The sequence below is a fragment of the Cervus canadensis genome, chromosome 18 (genome assembly GCF_019320065.1).
Source record: "Cervus canadensis isolate Bull #8, Minnesota chromosome 18, ASM1932006v1, whole genome shotgun sequence".
NCBI lineage: Eukaryota > Metazoa > Chordata > Mammalia > Artiodactyla > Cervidae > Cervus > Cervus canadensis.
The window spans coordinates 32,528,252-32,555,824 of NC_057403.1; the positions used below are offsets into that span (position 1 = coordinate 32,528,252).

The following is a 27,573-nucleotide window of genomic DNA, read 5'->3' on the forward strand; positions in this document are numbered from 1 at the left end:
GTATTCCAACAGCTCCTCCACTTAACAGGCCATGTGACCTTGGGAAAATCATCTAATCTCTGGGTCTCGTTTCCTCATCTACAAAATGGGGGTTGTACTATAAACTGGAAGATTCCTATCTCACTTGAATAACTGCTGTTAAGTTTCAAGTAGGAACACTGTGGAAGATGCCTTGTATGTGTATTGAACAGCAAACATTTGTTCATTCATTCAAACATTTGTTCACTTCCACTCTCCACCCTGCTTCCCCCACAAGTAGCTGTATCTATTTTCACACCTTTACTGACTCTAGAGGAAGATGGCACCCATTCCCTTCAACTATGCTTAATCCCGGTCTTCCCTGCCACATTTCCTTGGAATCTCTTTCCCTCTTGGGAAGATCATCATCTGATATTTCTCCAGGAGTTCCTATCTTTACAGAACCTGCTTGTGCCTCTACCTCCTCTCACAGAAAAAACTCTCTTGACCCTGGGTTTGCTCCTCTAATGACTATTTGATCTTTTCTCCCTTTCTTTCAAATATCTCAAAAGCTTACACTCATCTGACTCTGGTTCCCACCAACAATCCACTGTGCCACCCACTCTCTCTGGCTTCAGCCCCTGCTATTCAGCCGAGATTGTTCTTGAAGTCCCTCGGCACATGAGTCAAACTCTCTGGCTTCTTTATGACTTTTCAAGACTCCCCTGCAGCCCTCCCACAATTTATATTAGTGGTTCCATCCTTAACATTCCTTTAGAAGTAGGTTGAACCATATGAAGTTGTTGCAACAGAGGTCTCAAGTGGTTGAATACTGTCAATTTCATATCAATTTCGTATGGTTTAACCTAATTCTTTTTACATACCTCTTTTGTCCTAATCTCATTTTATTGCAAATAAAATGTGTGGTGATCACCCTCATCAGGCTGTTAGTAGAGCCTGAGTGCAGGGTTTTGCTTTATTTATCTTCACTTTGCCAGGACCTGACCTGCTTCACACCTGGTAGAAGAACACTCCTTTCAGGAGTGATACAGGGGCAGTACCCAGGTCTGCCTGGCCAGGGCACCTGTAGGAATGAGGTTGTGCTGACCCAGATGCAAGATGCCAGGAGGAGGAGGGGTAGGAGAAGGAAGGGGATTAGGGGGAAGGAGGAGGGGGAATCCCAACCCTCCTTTTGGGAAGCCCTGATTTGTACCTGGGGCGTTTCGGATGAGTGCTGGTGATGCTGCTTCTGAGACCCAGAGCCGTGGCTCTCTGCCTTGCCCTTGGTGATCAGCACACTTCCACGCACAGGCTTGGTAGGTTTAACTTCGGGAGTTACCAGAGTGCATTCCGAAGTTAACTTGCCCAGGGTCTCACTGCTCAGGCGCAATTGTCCCACGGCATTTTGATTCATAGCAGCAGCCTCCTGGGCTACACGGAGAGAGTGGGTTTATATTGAAAATCACCTCAGGGTAATAAGGCAATAACAGGGAGGATGGCAAGTTGAAACCTAGTGTTATTCTTCTGGGGACGGCACAGCCACCTCCACCTGCGGCTGGCCCAGCAGGGCTGGAAGAAGTGGCTCCACCACTGGGGGTGGATGGTGATGATGGTGGGTGTGTGCCCAGTCTGGGCTGGAGCTCGGCCTACACTGCTCATCTTCTCAGGGGATCCCACAGACTCTGCCCCACCTTCTCTTCCAGCCCAGAAAGTAATCATTTCCGAAACTGCTGGTACAACTACAGTCCTGCCTGCCCGGGAAACCTCACATGATTATTACTGTGCTGTTTGACAGTCTTTTATTCTCACTACATCTTCAAAATCCAGCACGTATCATACACTTACAGCACATCTCAGTTTGGACTTGGCACATTTCAAGCGTCCAGCGGGTCCTGTGTGGGATCCATGGGTTTAGTTGGTCACTTCCACCTCAGTGTGGCCAGCTGACTTCACAGCAAACAGCAAATGTAGGTCTGGGTTTAACCCCCACCATTGAAAGGGCTTTCTATGAAGCCACCAGTGACTTCTGAACTTATGAACTATAGCTGTCTTCTTCTCAGGGATCATTCAGTTTGAACTTTCAGCCATCTCTGATTATATTCACTTACTGATTTAATACATGTTTGTAAATCTTTACTGTGTCTACTATGCACCAGGCACTGCTCTAGATGCCAGGAATACATTAGTGACAAAAACTAATGCAAATCTCTGCCCTCGGAAGCTCACATTCCTGTGGGGGTGGGGGGAAGACAGATAGTAGAGTAAGTAGAATAAATAGTATGTTAACGAGGGATAAGGGCTATGAGAAAAATAAAGCGGGAAGGGTCCCCCAGACTCTTAACTAGGGCTCTGAGGAGACACGAAAGTCCTTCTGGCCCCACCTCCGGCAGCCCTCCTGATTGCCCCTGCCTCTGACCCTCACTCTGCCTTCTTCACCTCCCCTGGCTTCGCTGCCTCTGCCTCCTCCTGAAATATAAGTGTTCTCCAAGGTCCCATCTTGCCCTGTGTCCATCCCTCTCTTCTCTTTCTGGAACTTTCTGGACTGATTTCCTATTCTTCAGCAGCCACATCTCTCACTTTGTTGAGGAAGTCTCTCCCAATCATTAAGCCTTTAGCTTGACATTACTTTCTCAGGGAATTCAAATTTATGATTTGTCAAGGGACATCAACACAGCTCTGAAGACCTCTGAGAAATGCAGTTTGACAGAAAAGGAAATTAAAAAAAATCTAACAGAACTAGAATTATGATGCAGCTTGGGGTTCCCACTAAAGGGTGCCAAAATATGCCACCCCAAAAAAGACCATAGGAGCTCAGGATTTGCCACCTCGAAACATGCTGGCTATTTTGAGCTGCAGGCACTTGAAAAAAGCAACACATGCAAGGAGTGGGTTTCTCTGACCTCCCCCCAGCCACTTAAAGACAGAGTCTCCCTAAGAAGCTCCAGTCACAAATCCCATCCAGGGAAGTTTCATCAACCAGGGAGATGGACTCTTATCACAGAAGGAAGACTCAAGTCCACACTACACCCAAACCATCAGAAGTCAGCATACCTCCCATCCATCCTCCTAAGGCCCCTTCATCTTTCCTAAAAACCACTGACCCTCCCCTCACAGGACCACAATCCCCTTTCCTTTCCCTATTAGGTGGTATTTACTTCTGAATTCTAAAGCCACTCATTTCCCCCTGAGTATTGCCCATGGATACATGAAGCATACATGTTAATAAACTTGTTCTTTTCTTGTTAATTTGTTTTTTATTACAGGGGCACACAGCCAAGAAACCAGAAAAGTAGAGAGAAAATTATTTTTTCTTTCCTATACCACTAAAAAGCTGTTTCTCCCATCTTCCCAGAAAAGAATCTCCCATTTCTCCTGAAAGCCCCAGCCAGGTCTACCAACTAGTAAGCAAGGGACACCATCAGGAATGACATGCTGTCCTAAGCATTCCTATTATAAGAATGAGCCTACTCTCAGCAGGCGTTTGGCTTTATAGTCCATAGATTTTTTCCCACTGAGCAGCTGCTCTCCTGCCCCGCAGGCCTTTAGGGGACCTGAGGGAGTCAGGATTCTTAACCTCTGGTAAGTAAGACTATACTACTTAGTAGTAAGTACTACTACTATGGGGTTTAAAAACTTAATTTTCCTCTCCAGCAAACTTTCTCCTCCCCCATGTTCCCTGTCTTGGTAAATGACATAACTCTCTTTCTGGTTTCTGTGACTGGTAATCGAGTGTGGCCACCTTGAATGCCCCCCCCTCTTTCAATTCCCTGCCATGCAGGTCACTCTCAGACCCATTCACATTCATTTTCACTACTGCTTTCTTTACAAGACACCACGAGAGTGCCTGTCCTCCTATGACTTTCTGGCAATTTCTCCCACAGGGTGAAAAGTGCCCAATTCCTCTTTTCCTTCAAAACACAGTCCAAACGCCTAATCTCAGCACTAAGGTCAACTGTGACTGCCCTCAACCTGTCTTCCCCCCTCTCACTTACCATCCCTGCCGTCTTGGTCTGGAATGTCCTTATCTTCATCTTTGCCTGTCAACATTCTCCTCCTTCAAAGCCCATTTCCCTGAAAACTTCCCCAAATCATGCTTGTTGGAACTCAAGTATCTCAAAGTTGGTCTTTTGCAGAAGCTAGTACTTCTGTTACATACTGTCCTCTGCTCTGCACCTCGGTCCCCGCTCCAGGGGTCACCCACAAAGATGTGGCCATAGTCGCCCTGCTCCCTGCAGTGCCAACTGCACCGGGCAGCCAGGACAGTGGATGTCTGTGGGAGAGAATTCTCTGGGCTGCTGCTGAGTCAGCCTTCAGTGGAGCTGTGGGAGAGAAGCTCAGGGGGGGAAACTGAGCACCACCAGTGGGATCAGGGCCAGTCGGCCGCAAAGCGTCAGAGGAAATGTTCTCACCAGACTCCTCCTCCTTCATGGACTGTTCTATGGCAGCCCGAATGCAGAGCTCCCGGGCTCGGATGCCTGCGATGTTGTTGCCGTCAGAGATGGCTTCCAGCATGATAGAGTCAAGGTTCAGGCAGGCAGCGCTGTAGTACCTGGCCATGTTGACTGCGGTGGCTGACTTTCCTACAAGAAAAGTCAGGGGGTTGAATTTTCACGGCTCTCAGCTGCTCACTGTTCTCAACAGAAGAAGTTTCTAGGTCAGAGGCTCCTATAAAGTGACCTCTCCAAGGTCCCAGCCTCTAAGTCTCTCGTGTGGCATCCAAGAAAAGAGGGAAGACGTGAGCCAGGAGTCATAACTAGGGGTTCTGGTCCTAATTCTACCCCTGAACAGCCGTGTGCTATGGCAATCCACATTCCCTCTGGATTTTCTCCTCAGCTTAAAAAGTGATTCTAGTAGATGAACTTTAAAAATCTTGTAGCTCTTACTTCCCTCATTCTACTGGGAAGAGACATTTTTGGTTTACAGAATAATTTGTGTTGATGTCTGTTTTTCTCATTCCAAATACCTGCTCATTAAAAAAGAAAGCAGAAAATTCAGAAATAACAGAAGAAAAAGCGATCCATAATTTACTCATCCAGAGAGATTATAGTTAGCATATGGCTGCTATTTATGCATCTGTAACTATTTTATTTACATTTCTTATTTAAAAAAAGTAGTGGGCTAGGTGGTAGGCTGAATAATCCCCCACCCTAAGAGGTCCACATCCTAATCCCTGAAGCCTGTGACGTGCGGTGCTCAGTCGTGTCTGACTCTTGGTGACCCCATGGGCTGTAGCCTGCCAGGCTCCTCTGTCCATGGAGATTCTCCAGGCAGGAATACTGGACTGGGTAGCCTTTCCCTCCTCCAGGGGATCTTCCCAACCCAGGGTTCAAACCCAGGTCTCCTGCATTGCAGGGAGATTCTTTACTGACTGAGCCACCAGGGAAACCCAGAGCCTGTAATGTGGTGTCTTATATGGTAAAGGGACTCTGCAGGTGTGATTAAATTAAGGGGCTCGATGTGGGAGAGTGCTCTGGGTTATCTGGGTGGGTCCAGGTAATAACAATGGTCCTTACAAGAGAAGCAGGGCGGTCAGAGTGAGAACAGGTGATGTGATGATGCAAACAGAGACAGAGAGACAGACAGACTAGAAGATGCTATGAGGCTGGTTTTGAAGATGGAGGAAGAGGCCGTGAGCCAAGGAATGCAGGTAACTTTTCTAGATACAAGAAAAGGCAAGGAAATGGATTCTCCCCCTATAGCTTCAAGAAAGGATGCAGCCCTGTTGACCCATTTGAGACTTCCCATCTCCAGAACTCTAAGAAAGTTTCAAGTCACTAAATTTGTGGTTATTTGTTACAGTAGCAATAGGAAATGAACACAGATTACAAATTGTAAACATGACTTTTTTCCCACTTAAAACAATATATCATGAACCTTTTTCTATTCATTTAAGACACTTCAATGGTACTTTTTAAAATTGTCATATACATACAAAATTTACCATTTTAACTGTTTTTAAGTCCACAGCTTAAAAAGCTAAGTATATTCCCAATGTTGTGCAACCATCACCACCATCCATCTCCAGCATTTTTCATCTTTCCAAACTGAAATTCTGTACCATTAAACAATGACCTCTCAATCCTCCCTCTGCTTAGCCTCTGGAAATCACCATCCTACTTTACCTCTCTATAAACACAATGACTCTAGGGTCCTTATATAAATGGAATCAAACAGTAATTGCTATTTCAGGTCTTGCTTATTTCACTTAGCACAATGTCTTTAAGGTTCATCTACATTGTAGCGTGTGTGAGAATTTCCCTCCTTTTATGGGTGAGTAATATCCCACTGTACCACCTTTAGTTTATCCACTCATCTATCAGTGGACACCTGGGTTGTGTCTTACCTTGTGGCTATTGTGAGTAATGCTGCCATGAAAATGGGTGCACAGGACACTGTTTTTAAAGGTGATATAATTCACTACATGAATGCACGCATGCCTGCATGTAAAGTCACTTCAGTCCTGTCCTAGAGAGTGTACTATGGTTTAATTAACGAGTCCCCCATACTGAATACTTCAACTGCTCCCAAATTTTTAGTATGGCCGACAATGTTGCAGAGAACGCCAATGCAGTCAGTGTTTACCCATATGATTACTTTCCTAAGAGAAATTTTTATAAATAATACTGCCAGGTCAAAGAGTTTGCACATATTTCCCCCACCACTCTTCTTAAATGACTTACTGTCTTGGATTTTTCTTTAATATTTTAATGCTATTAAATTATTGAAAGAATACAAGCTCCAACAATTCAGAGATGTATTAATTAAAAATGAGGTGTCTGTGCTCTTTCTCTAACTTTGTATCTCTGAAGTTGGCAATGTAACAATCTAGGGATAATCCTTTGGTACATAAATCTCAAACAGAAGAGTATTTTATTGCCTCAAAAACGGCACACGCAAATTTCACTGTAAATGTATCCCAAAGGGGCAACTCTTTAGACCTGTGCATACCTGACAAGGGCGTCCCATGGATGATGATGGCGATGCCTTTCCGGTTCTTGGCCATGCGGCCTTCTGCAGAAATGTCAATGCCCAGGTAGCGAGCAATGGCCTTGCTCACTGGGTTGTTCTCTACTTCTCCAACCTCTTCCGCAGAGTGGCTGTCAATACTCTGAATCTTGTCAGCTACAAATTAAAAATACATATGCATATATGCGTGCATGTGGACACACCCACAATTCACATGGGTTCTGATGAAAATGGGATGACTTTTCCTAGCCTATGTGTTATTTTAAAATGACCAGCATAATCTGCAGCAGATGTTGCTGCCAGCGTTATTCACTTCATAGCATACAAAAGTGCCCTCTTTGGCTAATAATTTGTCCATAGCTACTAGAATTGAAAACACAAATTACTCTCTGATTCTTAATCCCATTTGGAGGAAACTCTCCTGCTTAAAAATAACACTGGAAACTAGTGTTTGCAATAGTAAGGGACATGGCTAAATAAATGAGGGCCTGCTCAAACTGTAGAATTAACACACGACTGTGCTAGTTAAATGTGTTTTATGGAGAAAGGTGAAAGGCACTGAACAGACTTTCCACTTTTGCTTAGAAGTAACTGGTACCCAAACGTTAAAATGAATGATTACTTTGAAACATGATTTTTTCCAGGCTTTCCTCATCCTCCTCTTCCTCCGGGTAGGTCTTGGATTCAACCATTGGGATGTGCCGCTCTTCCAGGTTGGATGTTACAGAGATCCCTCGGCTAAGCGAGGTCCTCTTCGTGCTTGCTGAAGTGCCCTGCTCTGACAATGGACCGTCGTCCTCTTCTGCCGGGGGAAAAGGATAGAAACACACAGGAAGAGTCAGGAAGAGGACCAGGGAGATGGGGCAAAGAAGGGAAGAGAGACAAAGAGGAGAATCACTGAACTGCTTACCATCAGCCTAGACCATCTGACCCAAATTAAAAAGAACTGCAGTCAGTCTGCCTTTAGATTTCTCTGCCCAGAGTGTTTCTACATTTTAACATTAAAAAAAGATACCAAAATTATACATTCGCCCCAGAAAAGTTGGGACATTCCAAAGAGCAAAAATGATAAAATTTAGCTGCAGAAAGCGATATAAAAAATGGTGGTAGAGGAATGGCAGCTTCATTGGATGATACCAGAGTTGAAGAGCCAAAGCCTCTCAGAGTTTTAATTTTTCCAAACTGAAGTTGGGATCATACTGTACGCACACCAATTTGTAGCCTGCTTTCCTCCTTTTCATGAAAATTGTTGAGCACATCTACTACTTTATTTGCCCCAAATCCTCCTCACTGTCCTGACTCCACAGAGTTTCAGTGGGTGCATTGGGTTGTCATTGTCCAAAGTCCGCTCTGCCCTGGAGCTAAGACATCCTCTTTGTTTAATTTTGGATTTGAGTCAGAGAGGTTGTGGCTCTCCTGGGAATGGCAGCAGCGCGACTTGGAGCTGCGAGCCTTCCCTGGACGTGGTCTGGAAGCAGAGGAGGATGGATCCTCTGTGAGACAGCAGAGCGAGCAGGAGCTCAGAGAGGTGCTGGGGAGGAGCAGAGCGAGCGCCTCCCTGGACTCCTGCTGACCCTCAGGTCGCAGCTCCAGACCAACTTTTCATGGGCCAAATGGAAAGGTGTATAGGACGGTGATGAGAGCAACAGGGCCCTTCCTGACCCTCACTAAATCCTCTCTACCCTAAAGCTTCTCATGGCTCTCTGCCTTGGGCCACCAGGCAATTCTGGGTCCATCCCGCAACCCTTCCTGACTGTGAGCTCTCAAAGGCAGGGGCTGGTTTCACTGATCTTCCTTCCAGCACGTCAGCTCAGTGCTTGGAACACAATGGGTGCTTGTTATGGACTTAACTAGTTTCCATAGAATTTTATTTGCTGAAGTCCTAAGCCCCCCACCCTCACCCCGGTATGCTAGAATGTGACTACTTGAAGACACAGCCTTTAAAGAGGTAATTAAGTTAAAATGAGGTCATGTGAGTGTCCCAATCCATCCACAGCCCAACACGACTGGTGTTCTTACAGGAAGAGATTAGGACACAGACTCACAGGGGGACATCCCTGTGAACACAGGGCGGGAAGACAGTCATCTACAGGCGAACAAGGGAGGGTCACAGAAAACAATTCCACCAGCACCTTCATTTGGGATCTCTAGCCTCCAGAATCATGAGAAAATAAGTTTCATTTGGTTAAGCCCCCCAGTCTGTGGTATCTGCAATGGCAGTTCTGGAGAACAATATGCTCAGTGAATACAACCAGGAGACTAGGTGAACAGGCAGCCTTCTTCTCTCCTCTCCTTTTAGAGCAAACTAATGTTCTCCAACTAGCTTGTCTCCCTGAGAGACAATAAGACAGCTTTAAGGGCAGGGGAAACGGACTTCATTCATTCACTTTAACAGCATACAGTTATCGGGTACTATGATGTATCAGGTGCTGGTCCATGCACTGGGTTTACATTGGGGAATACATGGTCACTGCCTTTATGGGGGCTTCTTGTTTAGCGGGGGAGATGGGTGTGAAGAAAATACACATGATGACTATTATGCAGAAGAAAGAAAGAAAGAATGGAGAAGGTGAATTTCCAGGATGAGGGCACAGGGAAGAAGGGAAGACAAGAAGCACCCCCAACAAGCTACATGATCCTACAGGTCAGCCTGGAACCTTGATGTTCAAGTGTACACAAGGGGGCCCCTGGGCAGATGACAGATAGCCTGGGGATGCTGGGCAAGAAAGGGCAAGATTATAAGAGCACATCTAGCTTTGTGATTGAGCTTATGATCATGGAGGGTCCTTCCTCATGTGAACTCCCACCCCTACCTCTCGTAGGGCACTAACGTCTACCATGCGGGACAGATTACCTTGCATCACCTAGGCACACATTTGGAGGCTGTGGAGCAGAGCGGTTACTGTCGTGGACTCCAGAGTCAGAGAGATCTGGGCTTGAGTGCTGGTTCTACCACTTAAAACTGTGGGCCTGGCTTTTCAGTGCTTCCTCTCTCATCTGCATGTGTGAAGCCCTCAGCACAGAGCTTGCAAGCATCTAGCAAGCATCCCTCTATATCTGCATTAGCTTTTTTTTTTGTATTTTATTTTATTCTTTTTTTTTTCATTTATTTTTATTAGTTGGAGGCTAATTACTTACAATACTGTAGTGGTTTTTGCCACACATTGACATGAATCAGCCATGGATTTACATGTGTTCCCCATCCCGATCCCCCCTGGCTGTTTTTAAGCCTCGACTCCCCACCAGACTCCAGTGAGAGCAGAATGTGTCCCCGTGTCTGCATCCATACAATGGGGACAACAGGGCCATTCTGTAAGGGTCAGAAAGGAAATCCCCAGGACACCTGAAGCCTGCCTGGCACTTGGCAGGTGCTCAGTAACTGGTTCATCTCCCAGTAGAGATAACTTAAAGAAGCCAGTGGCTCCAGAACCGTTGAGTTCTCACCGTTCTCCTGCGCCAGACTCTCCAGATATTTCACCTTCATCTGCTCCTCTTTGGACCGCTTTATCTCCCTGAAGTACTCAAACACCTCTGGGGGCAGCTTCTCCCCTGGAAGGCGAGGAGGCAGCAGCAGAGAGTTGTAGGAATCATAGCCCTTCAGTGTTCGCAAGATCTGCGGAAGGAGAACGGGAGTTGCTGTTGGTCTGACTGGAAGCTTCCTCCCCACAGCCCCCGGTGGGCCTGCCATTCATCTCATGAAAGCCCTGCTTCCACCCAAGGCTGGGGTGTGCACAAATACTTTCTGGACCTCAAAGGGTAGGGTCCTCTGCAGAGGTCTACAGTTTAAGGCTGAGTTCTGGATATGGGGGACTTATATAGGGACATATAGGGGACATATATAGGATTTTGTGTCTGGGCATTTCCCATGTGGAAAAGAATTATCTCCTTGATTTAAAAACAACATATATTGTTTTTCTTTTGTTTTTTTCCCCATTGACAAAAGTACAGAACTCAATTATCCACTTTGAGTGACATGTTATTTTAAAAAAAATGGTTGTCTCATAAGGATATAGAGAAAAACAGGTAAAATGGCATTAGGTATGTATGTGCATGTGTGTGTGTGTGTGTGTGTGTATGTGTGTGTGTGTGTTTGAGAGAGAAACATAGAGACAGATGTATATTAGGGTTGTCAGAGGAAGCATAAGATGCCTAGTTAAATTTGAATTTCAGATAAAAAACTGATAATTTTTAAAGTGTGAATTTGTCCCACATTGTTTATCTGGAATTCAAGTTTAATTGGGGCAACCTGTTTTTCTTTCTACTAAATCCAGCTACCCTAGGGTGTATGTATATTTAGTATAAAAGACAGTAAAGTCGACTCCCAGAAAGCAATTACTTCCTAAGTTACTGGTGTGAAAAAATCAGTTAGGTAACCATTCTCCAAGATCACCAATTTTAGTTGTTTGAAAACCAATATTAATGAGTTTATTCTAAAATTTACATGGAGGAACAGAGGGCTAAGGACAGCTAAAACGCTAATGAAGAAAAACAGAGAGGACTGTCCTACCAGATGTCAGGACCTATGAAGTTGGAGCAACAGACCGGGAGGTATAGATGTCGGGTAGACAAACTGAAATAGAGGAGAAAGTTCAGAATAGACCCATGTGTATGCAGAGCTTTGATACAGGACAGAGGCGGCACAGCGGATCAGTGGGGAAAGGAAGGATTGGCCCAAAGACTGGCTGACACAGAGACACAAAGGCCTGGCCAACGTGCCTCCCCTGGGCCAGCCCAGGCACACAGCGTCCCGTGGGGTCAGCTGAACGCCGGGTGCCACATCACCACACTTCATCCTCTTGTCTACCCAGGCCTGCAGTCCTTATTCTTCACAGGATCATCCCTGAGACCGCTCCCCGATAAACCTGCATGCAAATCTCAGAGCCTCAGATTCTGCTTTCCCCAGACCCTGGCCCACAGTGAAGGCTGTTGTGCCAACACAAGCCACTGAACACTTAATATTACCTAGTGGAGAAGCTTGCTTCCAGGGGGACAGAGTCCCATTTGGAGGAAAATTTCTGGATACAGAATCCAAATTGGGCAGAGCATAAACACTGGACGTAAAGACAATATTCAAAGGCCAAGTTGGTGGAGAGTCCAGAGGAAGCAGATCTTAAATGCATACTACTAAGTGAAAGAAGCCAGTGTGAATGTCTACATGTGATATGATTCCACCTATATGGCACCCTGGAAAAGGCAAAACTACAGAGACAGTAAAAAGATCAATGGTTACCAGGGGTTGGGAGGAGGGGGGATGAACAGGTGGAGCACAGAGGATATTTAGGGCAATAAAAATACTTTATATGACACTATAATGATGGATACTTGTACATTTGTCTACATCCCTAGAATGTACCAAGAGTGGACTGTAAACTACGGACTTTGGGTGGTTAGGATGTGTCACACAAGTTCACCAATGGTAACAAATGTACCATTCTAGTGAGGGAGGTTGGTAACGGGGGAGGCTATGCCTGTGTGGGGGGAAGGGAGATATGAGACATCTCTGCACCTTCCCCTCAATTTCGCTGAGAATCTAAAACTTCTCTAAAAAAATTAAGTTAAAAAAAAATGGATAAGGCAGAGCAATCGTAAAATAGGCAGCCCAGAACCAACTGGGGGGTAAAAGGCAGACTGAAGTCCTAACGTGATTACATTAAATATACTGTAATATATAAATACCCCAATTTAGACACTGCCAGAGTATATTAAAAAGATGACCAAATATATGCTGTCCGCAAGAACCTCACTTCAAATACAATGACTGTGGCGTACGTTCTTTACTGTTTTAACTATAAGCATGAATTAGTTTTTCAATTAGTTGTTTAAAATGTATAATGAGATCACAAAGAAGCAATGAATTCTCTCAAGGCGAGGGAAGTAGGTCAGGAAAACCTGTGAAGTGGTCTTTAAACTGACAGGGAAGGGTTCATAGGAAGAAGGAGCAAAGGTCAGGAGTTGTCCAAGCAGATAGGAGAGTACCTGGCAGGGCCCAGCATGTGTAGGAAAATGGAGCTTGGTTTTGGTCTGTGCTCACCTTCTCTTCTACAAGATACTGCTGGTCAAACTCTAAGGAGTAAAACTCAATGGGAAAGCTGCAGGGATTCTTCACCACCACCTCAGCCTCATCTCCAGCTGCGTAGGGCAGCAGGGGCCCCAGCTCCAGAACCGAGGGACTGAATTCCAAGCGTGGTTCTAGACCTTGCCCTTCTGCCAGCAGAGTAAGCTTTTGAGCGCTCTGGGCAATCCGGAACACCAAGGTTTGGCTGTAGAATTTCTGGGAAACATACAAACAAAACGAGCATCTGAATCGGTTTCTGCTGTGTGTCACGTAAAACTGAAAACCACTGGAGAACAAAACGGATTCTGTTTTTTAGATTAAGAAAGAAAACTTTTCTTATAAAACTGCATGAGAGCAATTTAGATTAGAATGTTAACGCTGGGAACCTAGCAAGCCAGGCACTGCACCAGTGCTTTATCACAGTCCTCAGAATGTTGTTCTCACACCCTTCAGAACCTCCAATGTGCTCAGATGTCCCACTGCCACTGTGTCTATCTCTGGGCTCTCGTTTCATGGGCCCTGCTTCCTGTAAGTGTAGGGCAGGGCAGGGCAGAAATGCTGGAGAAATAACACCTTCTGGGAACAATCCTCAATCAACGATTCCCGGGAGTTATTGTATGAAGACCTGAGCTCCCTCACTCCTGGGGAAGGAAAATTCTGAAATGTGCATTTTGTATATTTTCTCTGAGTTTCCAGTGGGATTAAGATCCAGTGTCCAAGGTAGCTGGCTCACTCTCATACCCTATTAGCTGCCTTCCTTTTCCTGATCACTTTCTCCTTCTCTGTTAGTATCCCCTACACTTCCTACAGCTTACACTCAAATTCTTGACTCCAAAGTCTGTTTCTTAGAGAATCTGAATGATCATACTTCTATTATTTGAAGATACAGTTAAGCAACTGGTCAGAGATGATCAGCTAGGGCAATCAATTCATCTCATACAATTACAATCCAAATACCAGTGACAGTGACACCAGTTACCCTAATCTGGTTTCATTGAGAAATCTATTAAAATGCATATTCACAGGCCCATTCCTAGAGACCTTGACTTGGTAGAGAAAGGATGGGAATTCTGCACTTTTAACCAGATGCCCAGGTGGTTGTGAAACTTGGGCCCATGGCGTGGGTTTGGATGGCATGATTGACTGAGCAATTTGGGGAGCTCTTGAATACCTTAGTTCAAAGGGGAAAATCAGATGGATGGAATGTGTAAGGATGTAGATACAAGTTCAAAAAATACCTATTGTTGGAGAGAGTAAGAAAATGAATTATTGGCTATGAAGCTTTTCTATATAATTATGGGTTTAGCATCTTATGTGATCCAAACTTCTATATTTTAACTGCTTATTAGAGAAATATTTCTAAAACAGTTCATTCATCTCCTTGTATTCAGAACGCATTACAATGTCTAGGAGTTGTTAGTGGGGACATCAATAGTTTCTCTTGCTCCTGGTGCTGGTGCAGATATAGGCGGGGATAGTACGGATTGCAAGGCTAACCAGCTCCTAGTATGCGTGCGTGCTCAGTCACTTCAGTCATGTCCGATTCTTTGTGATCCTACAGACTGTAGCCTGCCAGGCTCTTCTGTCCATGGGACCTTCCAGGCAAAACTACTGGAGTAGGTTACCATTTCCTTCTCCAGGGGATCTTCTGACCCAGGGATTGAATCTGTGTCTCTTATGTCTCCTGTATTGGCAGGTGGGTTCTTTACCACCAACTCCACCTGGGAAGTCCTGGTACACAGCCAATAAATTCCTCTCCCAACTCTAATTTGAAAAGATGCATCCCAATGTTCATAACAGCACTGTTTACAATAGTCAAGACATGGAAGCAACTTAAATGTCCATCAAAAGATGAATGGATAAAGATGATGGGGTATCTATGTACAATGGAATAAAAAAGAATGAAATAATACCATTAGCAACATGGATGGACCTAGAGATACTAAATGAAGTAAGCCAAAGACAAATATCATATGTTATCACATATGTGGAATCTAAAAAAGTGATACAAATGAACTTATTTACAAAGCAGAAATAAACTCACAGCCATAGAAAACAAATTCATGGTTACCAAAAGGGATAGTGGGGTGGGGGCAAAAATAAATGAAAGCCTTTGGGATTAACATATATATACTGCTATTAACAAAATAGGTAAACAACAAGGACCTATTGCATAGAACAGGGAACTCTACTCAATATCTTCTAATAACCTATAATAGACAAGAGTCTGAACAAGAATACATATATATATATTTAACCAAATCACTTTTCTGTGCACTTGAATCTAACACAACACTGTATACTGTAAGTTAGCTATACTTTAATAAAAATGATGCTTGAAAAATTCCTCTCCCATTTGGTGGAAATATTTTATTAATTTTGATCAATTCTAATTCAGCATTTATGGAATTGTGCAAACAAATCTATGTTTTTTACTATATTTACTGATAATTCTCTCATTCAGTAAGACATCCAAAATCTTGAGTAGCCCCACTGATAGTCTTAGGACTTCCTAAGAATGACAAACACGCTAGTTTTCTTTTCTTTTAAAGGATCAGAGAGATTTTGACAATGATAGACAGGGACTCTATTTTAGAATCAGATATGAAACCATTCACTTTTCTTTCTTCTCACTAGATTCTTAAGCATCTCATCAAAGCTGTTACCTGGAAAACAGGAGTTAACTGTTTTATAGGTGTTTTATAACTCACATCCATTTCTTCCTTTAAAAGAATAGAGGAAAAACATCTCCCAAATGCCTTAGACTTTGAGCAAAAGTCTTAACAGTGTAACCTCTTGAGATCCTCTCTGGTTCTAGGATTTTATCATTTTTCACTGTGTTCTTTGTCAGGAGTAGCTTTGTGTTGATAGTGTTTGCAAAAGAGACATTTGTGAGGCCCAGGGAGTATGTTTATCAGGAAGTACTTATTATTATCACAAGTACTGATGATAACAGTAAGTAGATATTGAGCCAGTACATATAGAGCAGAATGCTGTGCATTTTATTCACATTAATTCATTTCCTCTTCAAAATGACCCTGCTGCTGCTGCTGCTGCTGCTAAGTCGCTTCAGTCGTGTCCGACTCTGCGACCCCATAGACAGAAGCCCACCAGGCTCCTCTGTCCCTGGGATTCTCCAGGCAAGAACACTGGAGTGGGTTGCCATTTCCTTCTCCAATGCATGAAAGTGAAGTGAAAGGGAAGTCACTCAGTCATGTCCGACTCTTAGCGATCCCATGGACTGCAGCCTACCAGGCTCCTCCGTCCATGGAATTTTCCAGGCAAGAGTACTGGAGCAGGGTGCCATTGCCTTCTCTGTCAAAATGACCCTAGGAGGTAGCTATTGCAGGTCAATAATGTCTTACCGGAAACCCTAGGGGCCAGATGCTTTAAAAATTCAGATTTTTAAAAAGGTAAACATACCGCATATGCCCTGTGTTATAAAGTATCCTCTGCAGGGTCCCCTGGAATCAAGCACATTATTATTTCTGTGGCTGTAGTGTTTGAGTCTGCAAACCAAGGTGGGTAAATAAAGGTTAAGTAGTTTCATGTCAGTTCAGATTAGGTTTTTCTGCCAAATGAATTTGGGTCTGAAACTCATGAAATCCAACACCCCACCCCTCCCCCCGCCGCCCAGTTTTTAGATCTTATTGGATTTTGAAATTGCAATAAGGGATTTGGGGACATATGATATTATTATTTTTCGTTTTATCTGTGAGCAAACCGAGGTCTAGTGAGGCTGAGTAATTTGTCCAAAATCATGCTCTCTCCAAGCACAGAGGAAGAAGGCAACTAAGCCAGGTCTGCTGATAGAAGTCAGAGTATTAGACAGGAATCAGCGCCGCTGCCGCTGATGCCAACAACGGGGCTCCTAACCACCAGGACACAGCTCCCGTATGAACCAGAGTACTGGATGCCACAATCAGAACAAGCAGGGACAGCTCACTCAAAGCTTCCCTGGAGATCAATTAAGCATGGACTTCAAGTAAATCTCAAAGAGATCCAGGGAGTCTGACTACATTTCCTTAGAGCTTACCTCCTCTTTGGGCATGAATTTCACTTGCACGTTGGACCTCTCACCAGGATCCAGGACCCCACAAGTGGGCTGAATCTCAAAGATCCGTGTCTTTGGCTTTAATTCAGCACATAGTTTGCGTCTTAAGTATTTTGGCATGTGTTTCTCCAGCTGATGAAGTAATATTAGACAATTAGATCATTTTCTTTGGAAAATGATTCCATTCTCCATTCACTCAACCTGTGTTTACTGATTATCTCCCTGGTGTCAGGGGATGTGTGGAACCAGGGGCACAAAGATAAGATATTCGCCAGATAGCATGGCCTGATAGGCCCTTGAGTGTTGGGCTGAGGGCCTACATTTTATTCAGGAGGCAGTGGTTGTCACTGAAAGTCTTTGAGCAGGAGGGTGAAATGAAGAGAATGAAAGTCTAGAATTATAAAACTGGCACAAATGGAGATGGAAAAAAGGCGACAACGGGCCAAAACTCACTTACCTTACTAACAACTTGCTTATGGCTCTGAACAAACCATTCACAAGGGACTTGGAGATGATTGAAAAGCTGAATAGTTTCCACAAGGCACTGCCCACACTGAATTGTGGCAAACTCCACTTTTCCACAAGACAATGTCATACTGGGAATGGTCACCTTGGCTTGGAGACGGATATGAACTGGTGGCCCTCCAACCACCTAGAGTGGGCATAAAATTGCTGTTACCACATAGTACAGGCTTGGAGGAAGAATCATGGCTTTGAAATAGCTGTGGATCATCACAGGGTGGTCAGCAAGCAGGGCTGGAAGCTGGGGAGGATCAGCTGGACCCAGTGGCGCGTCTTACCTTGATGGGCAGAATGACCTGTTTGTTGCCAACAGAAACATTGCCCCCTTGTGTGTCGAATCGCACTTCAAATGTTTCCGTTTCACAGTAAGGCAGATTCTTCACACGATCTAGCTCAATACTGAAGCCTGGACCAAGACAAACAAAACTTTGTGGGAAGGAAAAGTAGCAGTCAAGAGCTGCTCTAGAGAGAGCCCATCTGAGGCAGGACAATCCCTCAAAGTATCGATTAATAGCCCAACACTTCTTTTAGCTGATCCCAGAAGAAACACAACCACCTCTCCAGGACAGTACAGCTGGGAAACTTGTCAGAAATGACAGCATACAATAGGAAGGGTCTCCAGCCTGGTCACCTGTGTCATGAAGGACACGCTTCTCTGCATGGAAGGACACTGGAAAGTGACTGGTGTTGGTGATCTTGATGATGTGGGTTTGGACATCACCGAGGATGATGTAGCCAAAGTCCAGGATGTATTCTGGTAGCTGGACTCTGAAACAGTGAACAAGCTCTCCTTACCACTCGCGTTTCCATATGTGAGACAGTGTGAGGCTCTCTTCTCTTTCTTTTGCAGAAATCCCTTCTGTGGGGTAGAGAACCACCACTCTCCAGAATGGAGGCTAGAGATGAGACACCTCCCCCAGGAGACCACACTTCTGCTTTAGCCCTCATCTCTAAATGCAGTCAGGGCTGGTCCTTAAGCACCTGAAGCCCAGCCTGTCTATTACACAAAGTGGGAGGTTTCTAAGAGGCAGAGACCTGCCTGGCTGGCTGGCTGCTGGAGAACAGCAGATATGTGAAGCGAGTGGATTTCATCTCAACATGATCAACCATTAATTCAGGGAGCACTCTGGTGGAGGACACCACCAGCTCTGCTACATTCTGAAACAAACATGACAGGGAAGGTCACTTACTTGATTGGTTTACGGCGACTCCGATGGTAGAAGTCATCCGTGGAACCAGGGACAACTGATTTCTGATGTTCTATGGCATAGTCTTGGACTATAAGTCGTTCTACTTCCATCTGGAGGTGAGCATTTAACTGGAGCAAGAGAGAAGAGCAAGGGAATAAACTCTTTTAGAATATGCATTCTTAGTGGGGGCAATATCACCCCAAAGGGGCAAAAACTACTTTGTGGAGGGAAAGTCAGAAAACCTTAGATATTGCAATGGCTTGTGGCCCTCCAAAGGGTCAGAGTACATAAATAGATATACAGTATAACTATGGGGTTAAAATTTTTATTGCAGGATAGAGTAGGGTAAACAAACTGTGCATCTATGCCATGGAATATTACTCAGCAATGAAGTAAGGAATGAACTATTTATGTTAATGGTTCTCAAGGGCATTATGCTGAATGAAAAAAACATCTCCAAGGGTTGCATATTGTATGATTCCATTTATATAACTTATATGCTCATAACAAGAGTACAGAGATGGAGAACTATAGTGGTTGCCAAGCAAAAAGGGGTGAGGAGCCTGGGGACAGCTACATCAATGTAAGCATGTAAGTGCAAAAACAAATTAAAAATAAGAGGCTCAAGGGAGTTCATGGCTGCTGAGTGGTTAGTATTCTGGACTTTCACTGCTGCGGTCCAGGTTTAACCTGGGAACTGAGATCCTGCAAGCTGTGTGGCACAGCCAAAAAAATACAGAGGCTCAATTCTCCCTGTTAAAAATAAGGATGAAGACTTATTCCAGCTTCACTTTTCTTGCGCATTTACTTAAGAAAACTTGCAAGTTCTTTCTTTGTCTCTTAGAAATATATATATAAATATTTTTAGAGGGTAAGCCTTTTGTCAGTTTCATAACCCAGGAGTGTCTTTCTCAAGGACCTGGGAACCATCTCTTTGACATGGTTTGACATCTCTGTGTCACCATCAAGGAATACAGAGCCCCATCTCCCAGTTTCCGTGGGAGGACAGAGTCCAACTTCAGAGGACTCTATCATAAAAACACAAGAGGTTTGTTCTCCCTTTGGGTAAAGCCAATTAGCTAACACAGATGGTCATTCCAAATACCATGCGAGTTCAGCATGAACTAAGTGTGACAAATGGTGCTGTCAAGTCTTCCTACCCGAGGACTAGTTATAGTTCTTAAGGACTAGTTACTGTTTACTTTGAGAACATGCATATAATGGGTTATATATAGTGGGATTGTATCTGCTTGGCTCCATGAAAGACTGAGATTTCTTTCTGTCTTTGCAATCTCCTAGCAGACTAGCAGAAACATGGAGCACTTTCTACTTTAATGCTTATCAATAATAAACTTGGATTCTTTCTTTGTGGAAAGATTTTGTGGGTTGGAAAGAGAGTTTGTGTGTAATTCTATTTTCCCTTAAGCACAAGGGATACTTAGGAGATGAAACACTTCTGTGTTTTAATTGTGGTGGTGTTTACACAAAGCTATACATGGAAAAATTGGGTAGAATCACACACATATACAGATATGCATACATAAGTAGACATGCAGATAGACAGACACACGAGTACATATAAAATGGATGAAATCTGAATAAGCTCTGTGGCTTGTACCAATGTCAGTTTTCTAGTTTCTATATGGTTCTATAGTTACAAAAGATGTCACCATTGGGAAAAACTTTTTTTTTTTTCTTGCAGCTGCCTGTGAATCTAGTTCCTGTGCAGAGGGAAGCCAACCTTACCTCAGAAGATTCATCGTCAGGCACATTCTCCTCTGGTGTCTCTAAGTGATCAAGCGTTTCACGTTTATTGCACTCTTTCTCTAGGTTTTTTCTGGCCTGATTTAAGAAGATCTCATACTTTTCACTTCCTGTGGGGGTTGGAGTTAGAAGGAAATCTGGATGGCTAGAAATATATGAATTATGCCTAAAACATAGATTCAAAGCTCAGGGTCAATAAAGTGAGAAGGGAAGTGAACCTCGTGATACTTCGCCTGCCATGTTTTCTCTGCTTCAGAGGATATTTTGTACCAGAGACCTCACTGAAGTTAATAACATCATGCTTTAGTGAGCTACTATCTAGTTCTCAAGAACTTTATGGCAGTAACATCCTGAACCAGTTGTGGGGTGACCAACTGGATCCCAGCTTACTTGATATTTTGCCAACTGAAGCACAGACGGCTGTACCACTTGGGAAACCTCTCCATGTTGGACAAACCCAGGTGGATGGTCACCCTTAGGTTGGTCTTCATGTTTACTGATTATCTATTAACTAAAACAATATATTTGATTCAAGTTGCTTTAACTACAACTAAATAAGCTACAGTCCCCCTGAATCAGGGAGGGTGGGCAATGGTGGGAGAAATGTCAGACACTCAAGTTCACCAGTAAGCCAGCACAAATTCAAATGCCCAAATAGATAAAGTAATTAAAGTGCCTCTGTGAAACCACAGGAAGTGCTGAGACTGTGGTGAAGACCCAACTAATACTCAGATTTAAATTATTTTAAAGCTCTGTATTGGTTAAACATGTGTACTGCCATAAAGAGGCCAGACTGGCATCCAGTTTTCAGCCATGAGGCAAAGGGTTTCCTTCTTGAAATTGTATGTGGAGCTGGACTAACCTATGTCTGGTTGGAACTCTAGATGCTAGAGAGTAACATGGTCTTAGATTTACTAATACTTGTGTTCATATTTTCAGGAAGCAGACAATTGGGATATAATGAATCAACAGGTGAGTTAGTGACTTTGGGGAGTGTGGTAGGAGGAAAGGCTGAGGAGGGAGAGCTTAGTCTGAAGCTGCTTAGGGAATGTGGGTTTCAAGGAACCTGAAGAGTGACAAGTTTCTCTTGACTCCTCATCCTGCAGCCCATGTCAGGAAGAAAGAGCCAGAGTCAGTCCATGGCTCAAAAAGCTGCTTAGTTGAGCTTCAGAATCTGCTATGACAGAAATACTCTGGTACACAGTGATGGCTCCAGGAGCTAGATGTTGCCCAGAAAAGCCTTGGCTAGGGATGTGGGCTAACAGTCTAAATTAGCCCCCAAACTGAGTAGTGCCAGAATAAGGGGTTGGAACCTTGGTTGCTTCTCTCTACAGTTTATATTTTGAGAATTGTACTCCTTGCAGTAAAATTAGCTGTAGCCTTCTCAATGGCCAACCATGAGTGACAACTCAGGGAGAGAGTGCAGCTGGAAGGAACATGCCATGGACGAAAAGGCATTTGGAAGTACGAAGTCCTGATCACTCTGTAATTTAATAATGGCGAAATTGGCCAAACGTCTTAATTTGGGACTGTCATGGATGTATCTTGTTGCACTCATCTCAGGTCATCCAGTCAATTTCAACTCTTGATGTGTTTTGCAACTGAGGGATAACACAAAAGGGAGGACTGCCAAACAAACAATGCAGACTGCCGGCACTCTTTTGATAAGCAGCTAAAATGCATCTTGTCATCCAGTGGGGAAATATTACAGGGAGTAGAAGTACCTTTGAGGTTCCTGGGGAGATCGAGGGAGATTCGGGGAAAGATTCCCTCTCCACTCAGAGTAATATTTTCTGGGTCCAGGTGGGCAATCTGTATCTGGAAACTTCTTTGAAAGATCTCAGGCACTCCAGGTAAGTAATAAACCTTCAACACTTGTTCTTTATGGGAACTGATAAAACCCTATGCAGCAGAAAGATCAGAGAGAACTTTAAGTAAAATTTACAATAGACTCTTGCTTCCAGCAGTTTGATGCACTGAATAATCTCAAGGGCTTAGTGTTGCCATAGTGTCCACTCACACTGCTCTCCCAAGATTCATTCCTATGCAGGTGTGAGAAAAGGACAGACAATAGGAAAATAGGCAGCATATATGGGCAGGCATTTCATAAAAGAGGAAACCGGAACAGCAAGTCAACACAGTGAAAGCTGCTTATTCTCATAAGTAATCAGGGAAATGGAAATTAAGATCATAATGAAAAAAATTTTAACCATAAGATTGCCAAACTTTGCCAAATTTCAGTAAGACTATGAACCAAAAGAAACTCATTTACATCTGGTGGGAAACCACCAGATTTTTCACAGAAAAAATCACCGTGAAAACTGTGTTAGCACCTCCTTATAAAGTTGAACAAATGCATAATCTATGACCTCAAAATTTCACTCGTAGGAAAATTCTCTGTGAAAACTCTTCCACCTGTTGGCTGGGACACAGGCACAAGAGTATCTGTAGCAGGATTATTTAACAGCAAAACTTGTTTGTGTGGGGGTGTGGAATCCCCAAATGTGTTTTGTCAGGGTAAAGGAAAACTACTTTCAATGTAGTAGTTACAAAATGAGTATTGTACATTAGTGAAAATAAATGAACTATAGCTACATGCAACAATGTAGACTAGCACTAAAAACAAAATATTAGGGGGAAAAATTGCACAAATTACAGGTACTGATGACATTTTTATAAAGCTCAAGACAGAGCAAAATCCCATAAAACAAAATCTCCTTGAGGGCAGGTATAGCTGTATATTTTGTTTACTATTCAATTACAAGTTCTAGAAAAATACCTGGTCATTGCAGGTGCTTAGAAGTTTTGATAAAGTGATAAACTAAAAGTACTTGATGTAAAGATGCATACATATGTAATAAAACTGTATTTTACAAAGAGAATGACAAACATAAAATTCAGACTAGTGGTTGCTGGCCCGGGGGTAGCCAGAAAGTATATGAGAGACAAAAAGAGCCTGGGTAGATTGCAGTATGTTGAACTGCATGCACCAACACACAAGTGATTTCAAATATATTAGTAATGTTCTGAGTTTGAAGACGGGTGGTAGGTACATGGGTATTCATTTTTTTATAATGCTCTGTAAGTCAAACACATGTGACATGGATATCTTCTACATACATCAAATATCATATAATAAATCTTAAAAATTGTGAATAAAGTCACAAAATAAAGACTCTAGGTCAGTAATCAGAAAATAAAAGTAGGAGAATTTTATGGTAAAAAACTACCAGAAAAGGCAAATCAGCCTAGAATATAAACCAGGAAAAATGCTATTATAGGTTCAAGTTATTTAGAAGTGCTTTAAAAGTCATCTTTGAAGGGGCCTCTAATAATTTTTTAACATATTTTATTGTCTTTTGATGTTACAACTGATGTATATTCTTTGAGGAAAAATTAGAGAATGAAGATAAGAAAAAGCCTGAGTCACGCAAACTTAAGGAGTCTTCATGTACACAGACGGATCACTGTGGTTAATCCAGGTCAAAGTATTAACTCAAAATCTGACCCCTTGAGGTACCTGGCAAAAACAAGTGCGACACTATTGGCAGCATCACATTACAATCCAGGGTGAATAAGGCTCTCCTAGAGAGAACAATCTCAGCTGAAGATGATCCCAAGTCAAAGATTACATATCATACAGGGAAAGCACTGATAATGAAAGAGAGTCAACAGTCACATAAATAGGAATAATAATAACTCAATTAGAAAAATTTAAAAGAATGTACAAAATGATTAGTGATAAATGAAGAAATTAAAATCCCAAGTGAAAGTGGTCAATCAGATGGAATTTCTGAAATTAAGAGAGGAGGGTTAAACAGTAGATTATACTCAACTGAAAAGAAAATTAGTTAACTGAAAGAGCTGAGGTAGTTATCTAGAAAACAGTATAGAGAGATAAACAGTAAAGAGATACACATGTGCAATATAGGTTAAGAAACATGGACAGAGTGAGAAGGTCCAACATATGTCTAACATTTGCTTTAGCAGACTAGAGAAAGACTAGAGAAAGTAGGGTAGAAGCAATACTTGAAGAGATAAGAAATGAAAGACACAGATCCTCAGGATGAAGGTGTGCTGTGTGCTGAGTTGCTCAGTCATGTCTGACTCTTTGCAACCCCATGGACTGTAACCCACCAGGCTCCTCTGTCCATGGGGATTCTCCAGGCAAGAATACTGGAATGGGTTGCCAAGCCCTCCTCCAGGGGATCTTCCCAACGCAGGGACTGAACCCAGGTCTCCTGCATTACAGGCGGATTCTTTACTGTCTGAACCACCATGGAAACCCAAGAACACTGAAGTGGGAAGCCTATCCCTTCTCCAAGGGATCTTCCCAACCCAGGAATCAAACCAGGGTCTCCTGCATTGCAGGTAGATTCTTTACCAACTGAGCTACCAGGAAGCCAGAATGATGGAATGAACATACAACTAAGAAAAAGATACACTCATGATTACTATAAAATGTCTAGAACCAAACCACAGTAAAAACAACATATGAAACCTTGTGAAAGACAGTTACGATGCTACTTCAAAAGATGCAATATTAATATTGTGAATTAATATTAACAAACAAAGAAGAATTCAAAGTAAACAGCATTAAAAGGGAAGAAAGTGGTTATTTAAAATAGGTAAAATATACAGTCCAGGAAGAACACTTAATAGTCATTAAATCTTGAGTCTTGAATAACACAAAAATAAAAATGTATAAAATGAAACTTTATATATTGTTATATCCCATTTTATATATACACTCTAGGGTGCGGCTTGCAGGTTTGAGTTTGGGCCCCTCCTACCATGATCAGTGGCTGTCATGGGTGGGTGTGGGGTAGGCTACTTACTGAGAGAGGCTGGATGAGTGGCACTCCTGGTAGAAGGTTGTCTGGTGAAGACTGGGGGTCAGTCAGAACCCTGAACTCAAAGCCAACTTTCCCAGTGTTCTTGAGTGTGATTTCACTCTCTGTGACATGGTCGAACAGCTTGAGAGGAGAAAAAGGAGCAGAGTGACTCCCCTGCCACCCACCCTCCGAGATTCTGCCGTCATTCTGACCGGCATGCCTCACATACACGTGTTTCATTTTCCATGAGGTGTGTGCTGTGTACTAAGTTCGTTCAGTTGTGTCTGACTCTTTGAGACCCCAAGGGCTGTAGCCCGCCAGGCTGCTCTGTCCATGGGATTTTCCAGGCAAGAACACTGGAGCGGGTTGCCGGGCCCTCCTCCAGGGGGTAGATGCTGGCCAATCCACATTTTAGTAGCACAACCAGGTGGCTCCTGGGTGGGAGGAGCACTGGACCCTAGAGTCTGGTTCTAGTCTTAGGTCTTCTAACAGCTAATTTAGTTTAGTACAGCTGTGGGTAACCTCCTTAGACCTCTTTCTTCACCACAAGGAATTCATATTAGAGGATCTTAAAGTGAGATTTTTTACATTAAGAAGATTTGGATAAGATTTGAGTTCAGAATTTTCTAGAGTGAATGTTTCTATTTTTACAGAGAGACATGGGAGAAATAGGCCAGACATGTTCTTTTTCTTGAGATTTTGCTAACACAATCCAAAAGGTCCAATAATCACAAACTGAAGCCACTTATGGGGCTCTTAGAATAAACTAGGGCAAGAACTAGCTGCTTCAAAGGAAGTACTCTGAGCTGAGCCAGAACCAATCACCCAGAAGGCCTTGGAGATAAGGAGTGAAAGAGAATTCTATTTAGTCAACATGTCAATAGGTGTTGGGTGAATTTGATTTTCAGCACAGTCTTTAACTTATACATGTACACATGCAATTCAGTAATAATACATGCAGTGGCTATATAATGGGGAGTCTAATCCCCATTAAAATTTGGTAGGAGATACAGTATCTGAGTACATAACACTAATCCTAATTGGGAAGAGAAGCTGTACAGACATAGAATTGACAATTATTCCAAAGCAAGATTTGGAAAGCACATTATATTATTATATTATGGCAAAGACTATACTTAAGTGCCAAGAGAATATAGTGCAGGTGGAAGGTAACAGAGGGATGGAGCTGAGCTGGGTCTCACAGCATGTGTGAGTTTGGAGTTGGCAGAGTGGAGGATGAAAGGGATAATACAACAGGGAAGATGGAGGCAGAAAGGGCTGGGGTGCATTAGGGCTAGTGTGTAAATCAGTCTGACTATAAATGAATAAATGGTTTATAGTGGGAAATCATGAGAAACAAAGTTCAATATGTAGGGAGTATCAGTTAATAGAGGGACTTAGGATACCCTTACTCAGGTGGAGGAACCTGGCTCTGATCCACAGAATGACTCATGATTGAATGCATTCTTTGATCCAGGCACAGTACTGACAAGACACTAGAGAAACCATAACCACTTGGTAAAATAGGAATTGCTACCCCATTCCCATTTTATAGATGAGGGACGCTGAGATTTTGAGAGGCTGGTGACAGTCACAGTCAGTAGGAAGTAAAAGTAAGATAACCTCCCAGTTCTTCTGACCACAAAGCAATGTTTTCTTCTCTATGCTGCTTTTCCAAATGCCGCTGGGGTTAACTGTTCAGGGACTGATGGCATGAAAATGTAATCTGGGGGAAATCTATCTGACAGTGATATTTAGATGGGTTATAGGTAGAAGCCAGGAATGCATTGTAGTCCCTTGTCTCCATGGGTCCGTGGACCAGCAGCATCGACATCACCTGGGAGCTTGTTATAAATGCAGAGTCTCAGGCTCCATCGTGGACCTACTGAATCAGAATCTGCACTTGAAAAGGACTCCAGGTGATTCATATACACATCATAGTTTGAGTAGTAATTTAGGCATGGCTTGATGAGATCCTGGAGTGTGATAACTGCGTTGGTGATGGGAAAGGAAAACCAGCTCAGAAGAATTATGCTTGATGAAGGAACAAACCCTGGAGGGTATAAGGATGTGGGGAGGTGAGGGACACGGTGCAGTGGAAAATTCCATAGAGGTCATAAACTCAAGGGGCTGAGAAAGGAGTGGTCCTACTGAAAGAAATAAAGCAGCTGGTGGGCTTTTGGATTGAGAATAAAGATCCAAATTTTAAGGTCTAACATGCAGAATTTG

At 43.2% G+C, this 27,573-nt stretch overlaps 1 protein-coding gene across 1 annotated transcript in view; it reads right to left on the reverse strand.

Moving 5' to 3' along the window:
- The window catches only part of HYDIN (HYDIN axonemal central pair apparatus protein), a 356,564-nt gene that overhangs the window by 83,774 nt on the left and 245,217 nt on the right, over positions 1 to 27,573 (reverse strand). Inside the window, 14 exon segments of the mRNA XM_043435789.1 lie at positions 1,172 to 1,389; positions 4,368 to 4,538; positions 6,907 to 7,080; positions 7,547 to 7,726; positions 10,369 to 10,537; positions 12,956 to 13,195; positions 17,016 to 17,165; positions 17,491 to 17,685; positions 17,834 to 17,961; positions 18,187 to 18,323; positions 18,746 to 18,873; positions 20,492 to 20,619; positions 22,234 to 22,411; positions 25,348 to 25,485. Of these exon segments, the coding sequence (XP_043291724.1) occupies positions 1,172 to 1,389; positions 4,368 to 4,538; positions 6,907 to 7,080; positions 7,547 to 7,726; positions 10,369 to 10,537; positions 12,956 to 13,195; positions 17,016 to 17,165; positions 17,491 to 17,685; positions 17,834 to 17,961; positions 18,187 to 18,323; positions 18,746 to 18,873; positions 20,492 to 20,619; positions 22,234 to 22,411; positions 25,348 to 25,485 (2,334 nt within the window).